The sequence below is a fragment of the Microcaecilia unicolor genome, chromosome 7, assembly GCF_901765095.1.
Source record: "Microcaecilia unicolor chromosome 7, aMicUni1.1, whole genome shotgun sequence".
NCBI classification, from domain to species: Eukaryota; Metazoa; Chordata; class Amphibia; order Gymnophiona; family Siphonopidae; genus Microcaecilia; species Microcaecilia unicolor.
In genome coordinates this window covers 103,877,005-103,893,383 of record NC_044037.1, presented here as the reverse complement: position 1 = coordinate 103,893,383, position 16,379 = coordinate 103,877,005, and the positions used below count along the sequence as shown (strand labels likewise).

Here is a 16,379-nt window from a genome sequence, read left to right as displayed (position 1 = left end):
CCGCTGCAATAACCATTAAGCCATTCCTCCTCTGTTTTGGACGTCTTGCATTTGGACGTTTTTTGTTCTAAAATGGACCAAAAACAAGGACGTCCAAATCAGAAAGACATCCAAATCACAGGACGTCCTCGGTATTTTTGAAACAAAAGATGGATATCCATCTTTTTTCGAAAATAACCTTCTCCCCGCCTCTGAATTTGGACATCTTTGTAAAACATCCAAATTCCGACTTAGACGTTTCTATCTAAAATGCCCCTCCACATCTCCTTCAGTCACTTCTCTTATTCTTGTTGAAAAAGGACCTGCATAAATTTTATCAGGTATTATCAAAATTCTGTTGGGCAGGGAAGAAGCCAAAATTGCCCCTTCATCAGTTTGTGGGAAGCTGGAGTTAAGGAGGATTGGGCTTACCAAACTTGCACTTACATAACAAAGCATGCTTGTTGCATCACCTTAGGGACTGGACGTTAACTAAATCTCACTTTACACCTTTGGAATTAGAGTGGGCTCATTATGCCCCTTACAATGTATATTCCTTATTACATCATCCTAAGGCTCAACTTCCACCCAGGCTGAGGAAAAGTTTACTTCTTCGCTCGCTGTGGGATATTTGGAGACCCCTCATTCGAGGTCTGGGAGGCAGTGCACTGGTCACTGATTGTTTACCATTGGGGGTAATTTGGGTTTTCCTATGGGTATGGAAAATAAGACCTTCCAGGACTGGGAGCGGTTAGAATGGGCCTCACTAGAGCAGCTTTTGGATACTGGGGGTCAGCTCCTTCCCCTTGAGTTACTTCAACAGAAGTTGGAGATTGGTTGGGCGCATAGATACGCTTATTATCAGTTGCAGCACTACGTGGCCTCTCTGGATACAGCTCAGCTTAGGCTCAAAATGGGTCAACGGATTAGGGAAGTTTTTTTTAATGGCATTTCAGAGAGAACAATCTCTGTATCGATGACCTACAAAGCCCTCCATTAGTTTGAAAGGCCAAATCTTTGGAGGTAATTTGGACACGTTGGGAGGGGGAATTGGATTGACAATGAAGGTTTGGGATTTAATGTTAAATGTACAGAGTATCCCCTCTCTTACTGCCTGTGCCTGGTTGCATGAATGCTATTTTAGAGGCTTGCTTAGGGCTTATGGTACACAAATGCAAATGTACAAAGCGGGTCTACTCAGTATACCTACCTGCCCAAAATGCTCCAGAGAACGGAATACTTTTGTGCATTCCCTGCTGCACTGTATTAAGGTGCAGAGATTTTGGATGCAACTGCAGTGATATATCGGGCAGTCACTAGGTATTTCTGGTATAGGCTCGGTGGATCAAAATGGCCTTAATGGCAAGGAAATGTATTATGCAACACAGGTTGTCATCGGAAGCTCTGACCTATTGGCACTGGAGAAACGTGTTTCATCTTCTGGCTCAGTGGGAGGCACGGGATGCCCATGGTCCCCCCCAAAAAAGCAATTGTATTTATGGGTTTAGAAACCTCTTTTGCTAACCTTGCATCCAAAAGGCTGTAGCCAGATATTAAATACCCTGTAAATCTTAGTGTAAACTATTAGGAGGGGGGTAAGGGGGATAGAGTCTGGGGGGTGGTTGGTTTTCAGGGGTGGGTTAGGCAGTTGACAGCAGACTGAGAGGCCACACATGTCCTTCGCAAAGTTACATTTATTTGCCTTAGTCATCTAATATACTTTGTTTGTTAGAGCCATTTCGGGGGGGGGGGGGGGGGTTAAGAAATAAAGTTCCTCCTCCTAAAACGTACTGTGTCTGTAACTGAGGGTTGGGAGGAAAGAAGGGGGCTCCAGGGGGTTTGGGGAGGGAATAGTGTGGGTGGAATTGTTATTACACATGGTACGTTACATTAAAGTCTCTGAGTTTGTTTATTGCTAGTTACTCATAACAACTATACAACCTTACAATACTTTGAATGAAGGGTCGAGGGGGGGGGATAGGGCCAGAAATGTAAATTGCTAAAACTAATTGAACTACCTATGTTTCTGTTTGAACTGCTGTATTTTTATTCATTTGTTCAACAAAAAATTGTTTACACTAATAAATTAACAGAGAAACGAAACAGGTAACACATGAATTAAAAACATAACTTTAAAAAACACTTACTATTCTAGTGGAATAAAGCAGTCTTCAAACACACAGTGATGTGAAAAAGTCCACCCCCCTCCCAACCACATTCCCAGTTAGAGACCAAATGTACAGTGAATGATACAAACCTGTAGCAGGTGTTCTCCGAGGACAGCAGGCTGATTGTTCTCACGACTGGGTTGACGTCCATGGCAGCCCCCACCAACCGGAACAAAACTTCGCGGGCGGTCCCGCACGCAGGGCACGCCCACCGCGCATGCGCGGCCGTCTTCCCGCCCGTGCGTGACCGTTCCCGCTCAGTTGAATGACAAGCAAATGATCAAAACGCAACTCCAAAGGGGAGGAGGGAGGGTAGGTGAGAACAATCAGCCTGCTGTCCTCGGAGAACACCTGCTACAGGTATGTATCATTCACTTTCTCCGAGGACAAGCAGGCTGCTTGTTCTCGCGACTGGGGTATCCCTAGCTCTCAGGCTCACTCAAAACAAGAATCCAGGTCAATTTAACCTCGCAACGGCGAGGGTACAACAGAAATTTGACCTACGAAGAACAACTAACTGAGAGTGCAGCCTGACCAGAATAAATTCGGGTCCTGGAGGGTGGAGTTGGATTTACACCCCAAACAGATTCTGCAGCACCGACTGCCCGAACCGACTGTCGCGTCGGGTATCCTGCTGGAGGCAGTAATGTGATGTGAATGTGTGGACAGATGACCACGTCGCAGCCTTGCAAATCTCTTCAATAGTGGCTGACTTCAAGTGAGCCACCGACGCTGCCATGGCTCTGACACTATGAGCCGTGACATGACCCTCTAGAGTCAGCCCAGCCTGGGCATAAGTGAAGGAAATGCAATCTGCTAGCCAATTGGAGATGGTGCGTTTCCCGACAGCGACCCCTATCCTGTTAGGGTCGAAAGAAACAAACAATTGGGCGGACTGTCTGTGGGGCTGTGTCCGCTCCAAGTAGAAGGCCAATGCTCTCTTGCAGTCCAATGTGTGCAACTGATGTTCAGCAGGGCGGGTATGCGGTCTGGGAAAGAATGTTGGCAAGACAATTGACTGGTTAAGATGGAACTCCAACACCACCTTCGGCAGGAACTTTGGGTGGGTGCGGAGCACTACTCTGTTGTGATGAAATTTGGTATACGGAGCATGAGCTACCAGGGCTTGAAGCTCACTGACCCTACGAGCTGAAGTAACTGCCACCAAGAAAATGACCTTCCAGGTCAAGTACTTCAGATGGCAGGTATTCAGTGGTTCAAAAGGAGGTTTCATCAGCTGGGTGAGGACGACGTTGAGATCCCATGACACTGCAGGAGGCTTGATAGGGGGCTTTGACAAAAGCAAGCCTCTCATGAATCGAACGACTAAAGGCTCTCCAGAGATGGCTTTACCTTCCACACGATAATGGTAAGCACTAATCGCACTAAGGTGATTCCTTACTGAGTTGGTCTTGAGGCCAGACTCTGATAAGTGCAGAAGGTATTCAAGCAGGTTCTGTGCAGGGCAAGAACGAGGTTCTAGGGCCTTGCTCTCACACCAAACGACAAACCTCCTCCACTTGAAAAAGTAACTCTTTTTAGTGGAATCCTTCCTAGAGGCAAGCAAGACACGGGAGACACCCTCAGACAGACCCAACGCAGTGAAGTCTACGCCCTCAACATCCAGGCCGTGAGAGCCAGAGACTGAAGGTTGGGGTGCAGCAACGCTCCGTCGTTCTGCAAAATGAGAGTCGGAAAACACTTCAATCTCCACGGTTCTTCTGAGGACAACTCCAGAAGAAGAGGGAACCAGATCTGATAGGGCCAAAAGGGCGCTATCAGAATCATGGTGCCGCGGTCTTGCTTGAGCTTCAGTAAGGTCTTCCCCACCAAAGGTATGGGAGGATAAGCATACAGGAGGCCGGTCCCCCAATGAAGGAGAAAGGCATCCGACGCTAGCCTGCCGTGTGTCTGAAGTCTGGAACAGAACAGAGGCAGCTTGTGGTTGGTCTGAGAGGCGAAAAGGTCCACCAAGGGGGTGCCCCACTCTCGGAAGATCTTGCGTACCACTCTGGAATGGAGCGACCACTCGTGCGGTTGCATGACTCTGCTCAGTCTGTCGGCCAGACTGTTGTTTACGCCTGCCAGGTATGTGGCTTGGAGGAGCATGCCGAACTGGCAAGCCCAACGCCACAACCCTACGGCTTCCTGACACAGGGGGTGAGATCCGGTGCCCCCCTGCTTGTTGATGTAATTCATTGCAACCTGATTGTCTGTCCGAATTTGGATAATTTGACAGGACAGCCGATCTCTGAAAGCCTTCAGTGCGTTCCAGATCGCTCGGAGCTCCAGGAGGTTGATCTGCAGATCCTTTTCCTGGAGGGACCACAGACCCTGGGTGTGAAGCCCATCGACATGAGCTCCCCACCCCAGGTGAGATGCATCCGTCGTCAGCACCTTCGTGGGCTGTGGAATTTGGAATGGACGTCCCAGGGTCAAATTGGTCCGAATGGTCCACCAGTGCAGTGAAGTGCGGCAACTGGTGGAGAGGCGGATGACATCTTCTAGATTCCCGGTGGCTTGAAACCACTGGGAAGCTAGGGTCCATTGAGCAGATCTCATGTGAAGACGAGCCATGGGAGTCACATGAACTGTAGAGGCCATATGACCCAGAAGTCTCAACATCTGCCGAGCTGTGATCTGCTACGACGCTCTGGTCTGGGAAGCCAGGGACAGGAGGTTGTTGGCCCTCGCCTCAGGAAGGAAGGCATGAGCCGTCTGAGTATTCAGCAGAGCTCCTATGAATTCCAGAGACTGGGCTGGCTGGAGATGGGACTTTGGGTAATTTATCACAAACCCCAGCAGCTCCAGGAGTTGAATAGTGCACTGCACGGACCGGAGAGCTCCTGCCTCCGAGGTGTTCTTGACCAGCCAATCGTCGAGATATGGGAACACGTGCACTCCCAGCTTGCGGAGATACGCTGCTACCACCACTAGGCACTTTGTAAACACCCGTGGGGCAGAGGCAAGCCCAAAGGGCAGCACACAATACTGAAAGTGCCGTGCGCCCAGGCGGAATCTGAGATACTGTCTGTGAGCTGGCAGTATCAGGATGTGAGTGTATGCGTCCTTTAAATCCAGGGAACATAGCCAATCGTTTTTCTGAATCATTGGCAGAAGGGTGCCCAAGGAAAGCATCCTGAACTTTTCTTTGACCAGGAATTTGTTCAGGCCTCTCAGGTCTAGGATGTGACGCATCCCCCCTGTTTTCTTTTCCACAAGGAAGTACCTGGAATAGAATCCCTGCCCTTCCTGCCCGGGTGGTATGGGCTCGACCGCATTGGCGCTGAGAAGGGCGGAGAGTTCCTCTGCAAGTACCTGCTTGTGATGGGAGCTGAAGGATTGAGCTCCCGGGGGACAATTTGGTGGCAGAGAGGCCAAATTCAGGGCGTATCCGCACCGCACTATTTGGAGAACCCACTGGTCGGAGGTTATGAGAGGCCACCTTTGGTGAAAAAATTTTAACCTCCCTCCGACCGGCAGATCGTCCGGTACGGACACTTTGAGGGCGGCTATGTTCCCATGGATCCAGTCAAAAGCCCGTCCCCGGTTTTTGCTGTGGAGGCGCAGGGGGCTGCTTAGGCGCACGCTGTTGACGAGAACGAGCGCACTGGGACTGTCCCTGTGCCTGACGAGGCCTTCGGGCCGGCTGGGTGAACCTACGCTTGGTAAAAGCATAGGGCGCAGCCTGCCGGGCCCGGGAAAAACGTCCACCTGCTGAGGTGGGTGCTGAAGGCGCCCGGTGGGAGAGATTGTCGAGGGCGGTTTCCTGCTGATGCAGTTGGTCCACCAGCTGCTCGACCTTCTCGACTTATATTATCCCCCCGGCAAGGGACGTCGGCCAGTCTCTGCTGGGTGCGGTTGTCCAGGTCAGAGGCACGCAGCCATGAGAGCCTGTGCATCACTATACCTTGGGCCGCAGCACGAGATGCCACGTCACAGGTGTCATATATACCCCTGGACAGGAACTTTCTGCATGCCTTCAGCTGCCTGACCACCTCCTAAAAAGGCCTGGACTGCTCCGGCGGGAGCTTGTCAACCAGGTCCGTCAGTTACTTCACATTATTCCGCATGTGGATGCTCGTGTAGAGCTGGTAAGACTGGATGCGGGTCACGAGCATGGAAGATTGGTAGGCCTTCCTCCCAAACGAGTCCAGAGTGCGAGACTCCCGCCCCAGGGGGGCCGAGGCGGTATCCCTCGAACTCCGTGCCCTCTTGAGCAGAGTCCACGACCGCCAAGTCATGAGGCAATTGGGGCCGCATTAACTCTGGGTCTGAGTGGATCCTGTATTGGGACTCTGCTTTCTTGGGGATGGTGGGATTAGATAGTGGTCTCAACCAGTTCCGAAGCAGTGTCTCTTTGAGGACATTGTGCAACGGTACCGTGGAGGACTCTCTAGGTGGTGATGGATAGTCGAGGACCTCGAGCATCTCAGCCCTCGGCTCATCCACAGAGACCACGGGAAAGGGAATGCAAATAGACATATCCCTGACAAAGGAGGCAAAGGAGAGGCTCTCAGGTGGCGAGAGCTTCCTCTCTGGTGAAGGAGTGGGGTCGGAGGGAAGGCCCACAGACTCCTCTGAGGAGAAATATCTGGGGTCCTCCTCCTCCCCCCACGAGGCCTCTTCCTCGGTGTCGGACATAAGCTCGTGCAGCTGAGTCCTCAACCGGGCCCGGCTCAACGTCGAGGCACCGAGGCCTCGGTGGCGTCATCGAGCGGTGGACTCCCGCGCCGGCGGGGATGAAGCTCCCTCCATCGACGTCGACGGGGACTCCACCTGCGTGGCGGTCGAGACCGGCGCCGCAAGCGGCATCGGTGTCGAAGGCCTCGGCACCGGGCTAGAGCTCGCCGGCGCCACAGTCAACGGCGCCGAGGACGCAAGCACCCCCGACACTGGCACAGTCTGGCGCATCAGCCCTTCCAGGAGCCCCGGAAGGATAGCTCGGAGGCACTCGTCAAGGCCTGCTGTCGGGAAAGGCGAGGGGGCCGGTAGAGGCGTCGGTGCCGGAAGCTGTTCGGGTCCAGGAGACTGCACCGAAGTGCTGGGACCCTGACGCGGCGGTACCTCTACTACAGAGGGGGACCTCTCCTCTCGACGCTGCCGCTTCCTCGGCGTCGACTCATCTCCGGCGCCGGGAGCCGGATGCATCGAGGGCGACCGATGACGGTGCTTCTTCGTCTTCTTGCGATGCCCGTCATCGGCACTTGGTGGAATCGAGGAGGAGGAGGTCGATCCCCCTCGGCCTCGAGGGACCGGGTCCGACAGGGTTCGGTCCCGAGGGCCCTGGGTAGAGGGAGTGACCGGGGCCGATTGCCCACGCGGCCTCTCACCCCTGCCTTCACCGGAGGACCGGTGGGCCGACGGGACCTGTGCTCCTGGGGTCGATGCCATCGGTGCGAGGGGCCGGCGCAAGTTCCAAAAAGACGATCCCAAAGAACTTGCCTCGCTACTTGTGTCCGTTTCCGGAGACCGAGACACAAAGTGCACGTCTTGGTATCGTGCTCCGGCCCGAGGCACTGGAGGCACCAAGCGTGAGTGTCGGTCTGCGAGATATGCCGGCCACACCGACCACACTTTTTAAATCCACTCGGGACCTTCGAGGACATCGACGGAAAAATCGCGTCGGCGAAATCAAAGTCATCGATGGTGGCGGTAAAATAAACCTCGAAAACAAATCGACCGCGCGGCCACAAGGCCGCAGCGCGACGCCCCCGCTAAGAGACGAGGGAAAACAAAGTTCAGCGGGTTTTTTTTTTTTTTAACTAAACAGAAAAAACGAAGAACAATGAAACGAAAAGAGAAAAAGAGAAAAAAATTTGCGGTTAGCGCGATCCGGTTTCCGGGGCTGACAGAGAGAGAGACGAACATGGCTCTCTCCAGCGCGGAAAAGAAAAGACTGAGCGGGAACGGTCACGCACGGGCGGGAAGACGGCCGCGCATGCGCGGTGGGCGTGCCCTGCGTGCGGGACTGCCCGCGAAGTTTTGTTCCGGTTGGTGGGGGCTGCCGTGGACGTCAACCCAGTCGTGAGAACAAGCAGCCTGCTTGTCCTCGGAGAAACAAAGCTACCTCATGATATTCATTAAAGATATCCTGAAAAATCGACTGATCATTACGCCTCCAGGACAAGGTTAGCAAACACCAAAAGTAACTGAACCAAAAGCAGATCTGTGTCACACAAACGGTTATTAGGACAGACAATTCTAAATTTCAGTAAGTTATTGGTAGTATTTCTCTCCAAACAATCTTACATTAGTTGTGTATTTATAGTTTTGTACAAAGTCTGTAAACATTTAGGGCTCCTTTTACTAAGCTGTGGTAATAACTGGTCTTAGTGCGTCCTTACATGGATTTTCCCGTACGCTAGACCACTTGTACTGCAGCTGGAAAATGGCAGATTTTTTTTTTTTTTTACTATTAATGGCCATGCACTAATGTTTTCACACAATATCAATAGTAATGAAAAAATGTTCAAAAACTCTCCCGAGAACAGAGGAAAAAGAGCCTCAGTATAAATTGGACATATATATTTCCGGAAGCACTCAGTAATCTTCACTTAATTTCTTCCAGCCTAGTTTCAATCAATATTCTTAACATTAAACATCAATATTCATCCCAAGGATTCTTGAACCACTATATACCCAAATCAATTGTTTTTTTCATGCGGGTAAATCATAAAGCACTTATCTTTATCTAAGACAATCCTGATGGGGACCCGTTTCACAGATCGTTTCTTCATGGGATGTCCATTTGTGCTTGACTCTCTGCAACGCAAACATAGCACTTAACCACAAATTTTTATTCAGACACATATTGTTACAAACTCCTCTGCTATAGAACAGTTACTAAGTATATTGCAATCAGCTTCTTAAATCCAAGTATCATTCCAGGATATTTCAGCTTTAGATCACCCCTCCAGTGGTAATGAAAGTGGAGATGATTTTTTAGAAGGACCTCCACATGGAGGAAGAGGCAGGAACTATAGAAGACGGAGAGAGAGGTCGCGAAACAGAATGTGGGGATCAACTCGACCCCAGAGAATGTCCAGTCAGTGGTAATGAATTTATCTTCTCACAAGTTATCACCCTCTGATCTATCTCTGTTGACAAAGGGTCTTTCATTTGTACCGACCCAAAGTTTTGATGAATTTCAATTTTTTGTAGATCTTGAAGAATTTATTAGAGAGTTACAATTGAAAATACTTTTTTCAGACGAGGACAGTGGACATGATAAGTCACGGGTATCACTGAAGTCAACATGGATTCCCCTGATACCACTAGATCCAGTGGTGAAAGTATTTAAAGAACTAAAGTCTTTGAAGAAATTAAAGGATAATGACCAATTAGTAATTAAAAGGGCAAAGGGGGAGAAGTGATAGTACAAGACCGCTCTAAATATGTTCGTAAATATCCTCACATGGGGATAGTAGAAGTTTATCAGCCCTTGGATGTAGATTTAACTCCAAGAATACAACACACAGTTGACCAATAAAGGTTTTGAGCAAGGGTTTTTGACGGCTAAAGAAGTGAGATTTTTAAACAGCCCACATCTAATTATCCCATTTTTTATGCCTTACCAAAAGTGCATAAAGATGCTGAAAATCCATCAGGATGTCCTATTTTGTCATCTAAAGGATTGGTGTTAGAACCCTCTTTTGAGGTCTGTGGACATATTTCTTCAACCAGCAGCTCAGGTAGCCCCTTCGTACATCAAAGGCACTACTCATTTTTTGACATTATTACAGGAGATGGAATGCAATAAACAAAGGAAGTTTTTGATGGTGACCTTAGATATTATGTCACTATATACCTCGATACCTCAGGAAGAAGCAATTGGAATAATAGAGGAAGCTTTAGAGGCAAGACCTACACCTAATGAGGTTCCTGTAGACTTTCTAATAAAATTAGCTAGTATGGCTTTAAAAGAAAAAATTTTCTTTTTCAGGATACATTTACAAAAAATCGGAAGTAGCAATGGGAGCTACATTTGCTCCTAGTATAGCAAATCTGTATATGATGAAATCTGAAGATCAGTGGATTAAGCACTCCCATACACAGAGAAGATTTGCCTTTGGAAACGTTTTAAAGATTACATTTTCCTTTTATGGAATAGGTCAGAGTCTGAATTGCAAGAATTTTTTGAGTGGTTGAATCACCGTAATTCTGCATTAGTTTTTTTTTACACAAGAACATTCATTTGAAACTATTCACTTTTTGGATGTTCTTATTGTACAAACTGAAATTTATTTTGACGAAAGTATTTAAAAAAAACTGACTGTCAGGAACACAATGTTAGAATATGGAAGCTGTCATCCTAGAAGATTAAAAGATAGCCTACCATATTCCCAATTCCTCAGATTTAGAAGAATTTGTACTACAGTTTCTGATTTTAAAAAGCAATCAGAGGAATTTTCATCTGCACTGGAGCAAAGAGGATATTCCAAAAAAAGTCATTCATAAAGCACATACGAGACCTCGGTTTAAATGACAGAAGTTGGCTGTTACATAGCAGTGGACCTAATTCTATCTCTGATGATACAGATATTTGCGTTTTGAAATTTATGATGGAGGGGGGGGGGGGGGGGGGGGGAGTGGTGGCTAACAGTCTGCGTAAACATTGGGAAATCATTAAGACACATCCAGTTTTTTTTATAATAGATCATTGTGTATAGTGTATTCAAGGGGTTCCAACTTGAAAGAAATTTTGAGTACCACAGCATTACCAGCAACTATGACAATAAGATCAAATGGGAAACAATGAAAAAGCGGAATTAGAAAAGGTTCAAAGAAGAGCGACCAAAATGATAAAGGGAATGGAACTCCTCTCGTATGAGAAAAGGCTAAAGAGGGCTCTTCAGCTTGGAAAAGAGACAGATGAAGGGAGATATGATTGAGGTCTACAAAATCCTGAGTGGTGTACAACGATTGGTGTACTCATTCCAAAACTACAAAGACTAGGGGACATGCGAGGAAGTTACATGGAAATACTTTTAAAACAAATAGGAGGAAATATTTTTTCACTCAACGAATAGTTAAGCCGGAGGAGGTGGTAACAGTGGTTAGCGTATCTGGGTTTAAAAAAAGGTTGGACAAATTCCTGGAGGAAAAGTCCATAGTCTGCTATTGAGACAGAAATGGAAGCAAATGCTTGCCCTGGGATTTGTAGTATGGAGTGTTGCCACGATTTGGGGTTTTCTACCGGGTACTTGTGACCTGGCTTGGGCCACTGTGTGGAAAACATGATACTGGCTAGATGAACCATTGGTCTGACCCAGTATGGCCACTCTTATGTTCTTATGGACAGTGTAAATCTTGCAGTATCATGAAAGAGTGCATACTATTTATTAATCCAGTAGACAGAAAAGAATACGGTTTACGACATGTTACAGATTGTAAATCCGATTATGTGAGTTACACTTTGTGATGCCCTTGCAATACAATTTGTGGACAAGATGGCACGCCCTTTACGTACCAGGATGAACATTGATTCAACATCAAAAGCAGAGTGCACTGCTGGTAGTGCATTGCATGGCTCTCAAGCATAAAATGGAAGATTTTGAATGTATTGTCATTGATAGGATACCGCCAAACAGGAGAGGGGGTGATGCAGAAGAAACTGACTCAGTTTAAGCAGTGCTGGATTTTTCATCTAAAAGCACTGGAGCCAGAGGGCTTAAACAATATGACTGAATGGGCGATATTCCTTTATATTACAATTTGAAATGTATGCATGCGCTGGTGTTTTTGATAAATTGAGGAGCCATTTTGAAAAGCCTGTAGAGCAGAATTTAGGAAGCTGATTGTAATATACTTGAGAATTGTTCCCTAGCGCAGCAGTTTGTAACAATATGTGCCTGAATGAAAATTTGCAGTTAAGTGCTATACTTGCATTGCAGAAAGTCAAGCATGAAATACAGTTGGTTTGGGTACATGGTGGTTCAAGAATCCTTGGGATAAATATTGATGTTTAATGTTAAGAATCACGAAGAAATATTGAAATATATAAAAAAAAGAAATGATTGAAGAAATAATGTAATAAAGACTGTCAAGAGTTTTTTTAAGAGGTGATGATTGAAATTTGGCTGGAAGAAATTTAGGGCCCCTTTTACAAAGCAGCGGTAAGCTTACCGCTCGCTAAAAAGGAAGTACCGCTGGGATACTGCAGCAGCCCAGTGGTACTTCCCACCCCCAGTGCGACGTTATATCCGGTGCTTCAAAAATATATTTACTTTTATAGTGCTGGTGTGTACCCACGGTAATCGGGCAGTGCCACACGCTGCCAGGTTACCGTGAGAGCCCTTACCATTACCCAAGGGCTCACCCCCCCCCCCCCCCCCCCAAAAAAATGGCTGCGCGGCAAGTGCTTTACTTACCACGTGGACATTTCCTGCAGAAAAGCAAGACCTACCTTTTACCTGCTGTGGTAAAAAGGGGCCTCAGTACGCATCAAAAACACGTGCCGACGCCAGCGCAGGCCCCCTTTTGCTGCAGCTTGGTAAAAGGGGCCCTAAGTGAAGTACTGAGTGCTTCCAGAAATATATATGTCCAGCGTATAATAAGGCTCTTTTTCCTCTGTTCTCGAGAGAGTTTTTGAACATTTTTTCACTACTATTGATAATGTGTAAAAACTGCGTTGTAGTGATATATTCTTTATTTTCTCAATATATACAGACATGCACTAATGCTGACATTAGTGCGAAGCCATTAAAACCACTTACTAACACTATTTGTAGGCAATAAGGGCTCACATGCTAATTCTGTGCTAATCAGTTAGTGCATCTACTGCAAGGGAGATGGGTGAAGAGGAAAAACGGTAAGCGGAATCAAACATGCGTGGGATAAACATAAAGGAATCCTGTTCAGAAGAAATGGATCCTCAGGAGCTTAGCCAAGATTGGGTGGCAGAGCTGGTGGTGGGAGGCGGGGATAGTGCTGGCCAGACTTATATGGTCTGTGCCAGAGCCGGTGGTGGAAGACGGGGCTGGTAGTTGGGAGACGGGGATAGTGCTGGGCAGACTTGTATGGTCTGTGCCCTGAAAATGACAGTTACAAATCAAGGTAAGATATATACAAAAAGTAGCACATATGAGTTTGTCTTGTTGGGCAGACTGGATGGACCGTGCAGGTCTTTTTCTGCCGTCATCTACTATATTACTATGTACTGCGCTCTGATTAGCACAGTAATGCCCACTCTGCCCTCCTCCCCTCAGACATGCCCCCTCTGTGGAACAATTAAGATATTTTTTATTGTGCTGTTTGTGCGTTCAGATTAGGAACTTACCACAGGAGGCCCGAGCACATTCCATGGTGAGCCCTTTTAAGCTGCAGTAAGCACAGGCTAACGCTTATCGCAGCTTAGTAAAATAAAACAACCTCTTAGTGATGTTATTGGTGAAGAGTGGGTGGGGATGAAAGCATAGGCGTAGACTGGGGGGGGCGAGGGGGGGCAATGCCCCCCCCCCCCAAACGATGAGGACGTGGACTGGCGCTACAATGAAAAAAAAAAAACAAGCAGGCACGCGCTCGTCTCCGTCCGCTTCGCTGTTTCCCTGCCCTCTCTGTCTGCGTCCCGCCCGAAAGGAAATGACATCAGAGGAAGGCGGGACGCAGACAGAGAGGGCAGGGAAGCAGCGAAGCGGACGGAGACGAGCGTGTCTATCTACCCCCTCTCTTCCTACCCTCCGGCGCAGGCAGCACCAATCTTCTCTAAGTCTTTCTTGTTCCTGGCAGCGGTAGCGACGTACACGCTGCCTTCAGCTCTGCCCCGAAGCCTTCTCTTCAAGTTCCTGTTCCCGCATAGGTGGGAACAGGAACTTGAAGAGAAGGCTTCCGGGGCAGACCGAAGGCAGCGTGTACGTCGCTACCGCTGCCAGGAACACAGAAAGGCTGAAGAAGACTGCTGCCTGCACCGGAGGGAGGGAGGAAGAGAGGGGGTAAACGGAGTCACGATCCTGGACCTCGCGGGGGGGGGGGGGCAGCAGAGGGGAGATGAATGGGACTGGGAGGGTGGAGAGCAGAGGGAAGGAGTAAGAGATGAATGGGACTGGGAGGGTGGAGAGCAGAGGGAAGGAGTAAGAGATGGATGGGACTGGGAGGGTGGAGAGCAGAGGGAAGGAGTAAGAGATGGATGGGACTGGGAGGGGTGGGTGGGGAGCAGAGGGAAGGACCAGGAATTGGATTGGACTGGATTGGGAAAGGAGGTCAGAGGGAAGGAGCAGGAGATGGATGGGACTGGGAGGGGTGGTGAGCAGAGGGAAGGAGCAGGAGATGGATGGGACTGGGAGGGTGGGAAGCAGTGGGAAGGAGCAAGAGATGGATGGGACTGGGAGGGGTGGGTGGGGAGCAGAGGGAAGGACCAGGAATTGGATTGGACTGGATTGGGAAAGGAGGTCAGAGGGAAGGAGCAGGAGATGGATGGGACTGGGAGGGGTGGTGAGCAGAGGGATGGACCAGGAGATGGATGGGATTTGGAGAGGTCAGGCACAGCAGAGGGAAGGAGCAAGAGATGGATGGGACGGAGGGATGGTGAGCAGAGGGAAGGAACAGAAGATGGATGGGACTGGGAGGGGTGGGGAGCAGAGGGAAGGAGCAAGAGATGGATGGGACTGGGAGGGGTGGGTGGGGAGCAGAGGGAAGCACCAGGAATTGGATTGGACTGGGAAAGGAGGTGAGCAGAGGGAAGGAACAGAAGATGGATGGGACTGCGAGGGGTGGGGAGCAGAGGGATGGACCAGGAGATGGATGGGATTTGGAGAGGTCAGGCACAGCAGAGGGAAGGAGCAAGAGATGGATGGGCGGAGGGATGGTGAGCAGAGGGAAGGAACAGAAGATGGATGGGACTGGGAGGGGTGGGGAGCAGAGGGAAGGAGCAAGAGATGGATGGGACTGGGAGGGGTGGGGAGCAGAGGGAAGGAGCAAGAGATGGATGGGACTGGGAGGGTGGGGAGCAGAGGGAAGCCTACTGGAAAGAAGACACTGCATAAAACAGAAGACACTGGGATCAAAGCGAATAGAAAAACTACATGATCAGATAACAAAGGTAAATAAAAGTTTATTTTATTCATAATTTATTAATTGAAATGTGTCAGCTTTTTGAAATGTGCATCTGTGATATTTTGCCTGTAAATTTCATTTCCTTCCTCCATATTAGCATATTCATTTGCATATGTATATATGCAAATGATATGCTAATATGCTCCGCCCATTTTTTTGCCCCCCCAAATGAAACAGTCAAACTACGCCTATGGATGAAAGGGAAGAGTGGTTTTAATTTAAATGGATGACAATTCTGATCTGAGAATTTTTGTAATGTATTGTAGGGAATTAGAGGTTTGTCTGTCTAATGGATGGTTAACATTATTATTATATATTTATAGTTGCAACTGTACGGATCTGTTTTAAGATTTTGTTGTTGTTCTCATTACAATGATGTTACTGTTATTCTGTTTGCTATTGTCTTTTCAAATTTATATTTGTTGATTTTAAAATAATAAAAAGTGTTGAAATGAAAAAAAGAAACCACCCAACAATAATTCAAGCTCTCAAGTGCAAAAGAAACATCTCATAACTATACCATAGCAAAACCCTGGCAGCTGATGATGTACATAAATGTACATAAATTCATGAAATGGGACCAGAACCTGCCACTGTAAAACTTAAGTCTAATAAAATAATAGCACTTACCCAATTCAAGTGATCCAATGTTCTGGGTCATTGCCTTTAGATCCTTCAAAACTGTGCTTCTGTTTTCTTTAGTTATCAAAAAACATTGACAGAAAAAAAACCCACAGAAAATAATAAGCATAAAAAATTTCATAGGAAGGCTGGCTCAAAGAAGATATTGTAACCATCTGACTACCCTATATTTTGCCCTTTTGATGTTCCTTGCCCCACTACAGCAGCTCTTCATTCACACAAGTGTTGCGTTAACTGTGCTTTGGTGCTGAACACAGATTATTCCAGAAAAGCCTTTCGGTTTTTATGTGGTAGCTCCCATGCTGCTGCAACCATGCAACTCCCCTCTGTTCCATTATAAAAGCTTTGATACAGGGAAGAATAAATACGAAAATTAAGGAGAGAAGGTTGTGTTAATGGTGAGTTGCTGTACCTGGTCATTAGCACAGCAATAAGAAAAGCCTGAAGCCTATTCTTTAAAATACAAACTGCTCTGAGTGCCATCTTTGCATAGAGGTAATAGCAGAGGCATCGGCGCCAGATCTGTGGGTGTGAGTA

At 47.9% G+C, this 16,379-nt stretch overlaps 1 protein-coding gene across 10 annotated transcripts in view; it reads right to left on the bottom strand.

Annotated features, from left to right (window-relative positions):
* Positions 1–16,379, bottom strand: part of FGFR1OP (FGFR1 oncogene partner) — a 192,372-nt gene that overhangs the window by 31,189 nt on the left and 144,804 nt on the right. For 9 of the 10 annotated variants that reach the window (XR_003942774.1, XM_030209094.1, XM_030209092.1 and 6 more), the window contains one exon: positions 15,831–15,896. The exons of the other annotated variant lie outside the window; for it this stretch is intronic. Coding sequence is in view for 8 of the 9 variants with exons in the window: in XM_030209094.1 (XP_030064954.1) it covers positions 15,831–15,896 (66 nt within the window). In the remaining variant the exon portion in view is untranslated. The remainder of the gene's footprint in view (positions 1–15,830; positions 15,897–16,379) is intronic. 10 annotated transcript variants of the gene reach the window in all.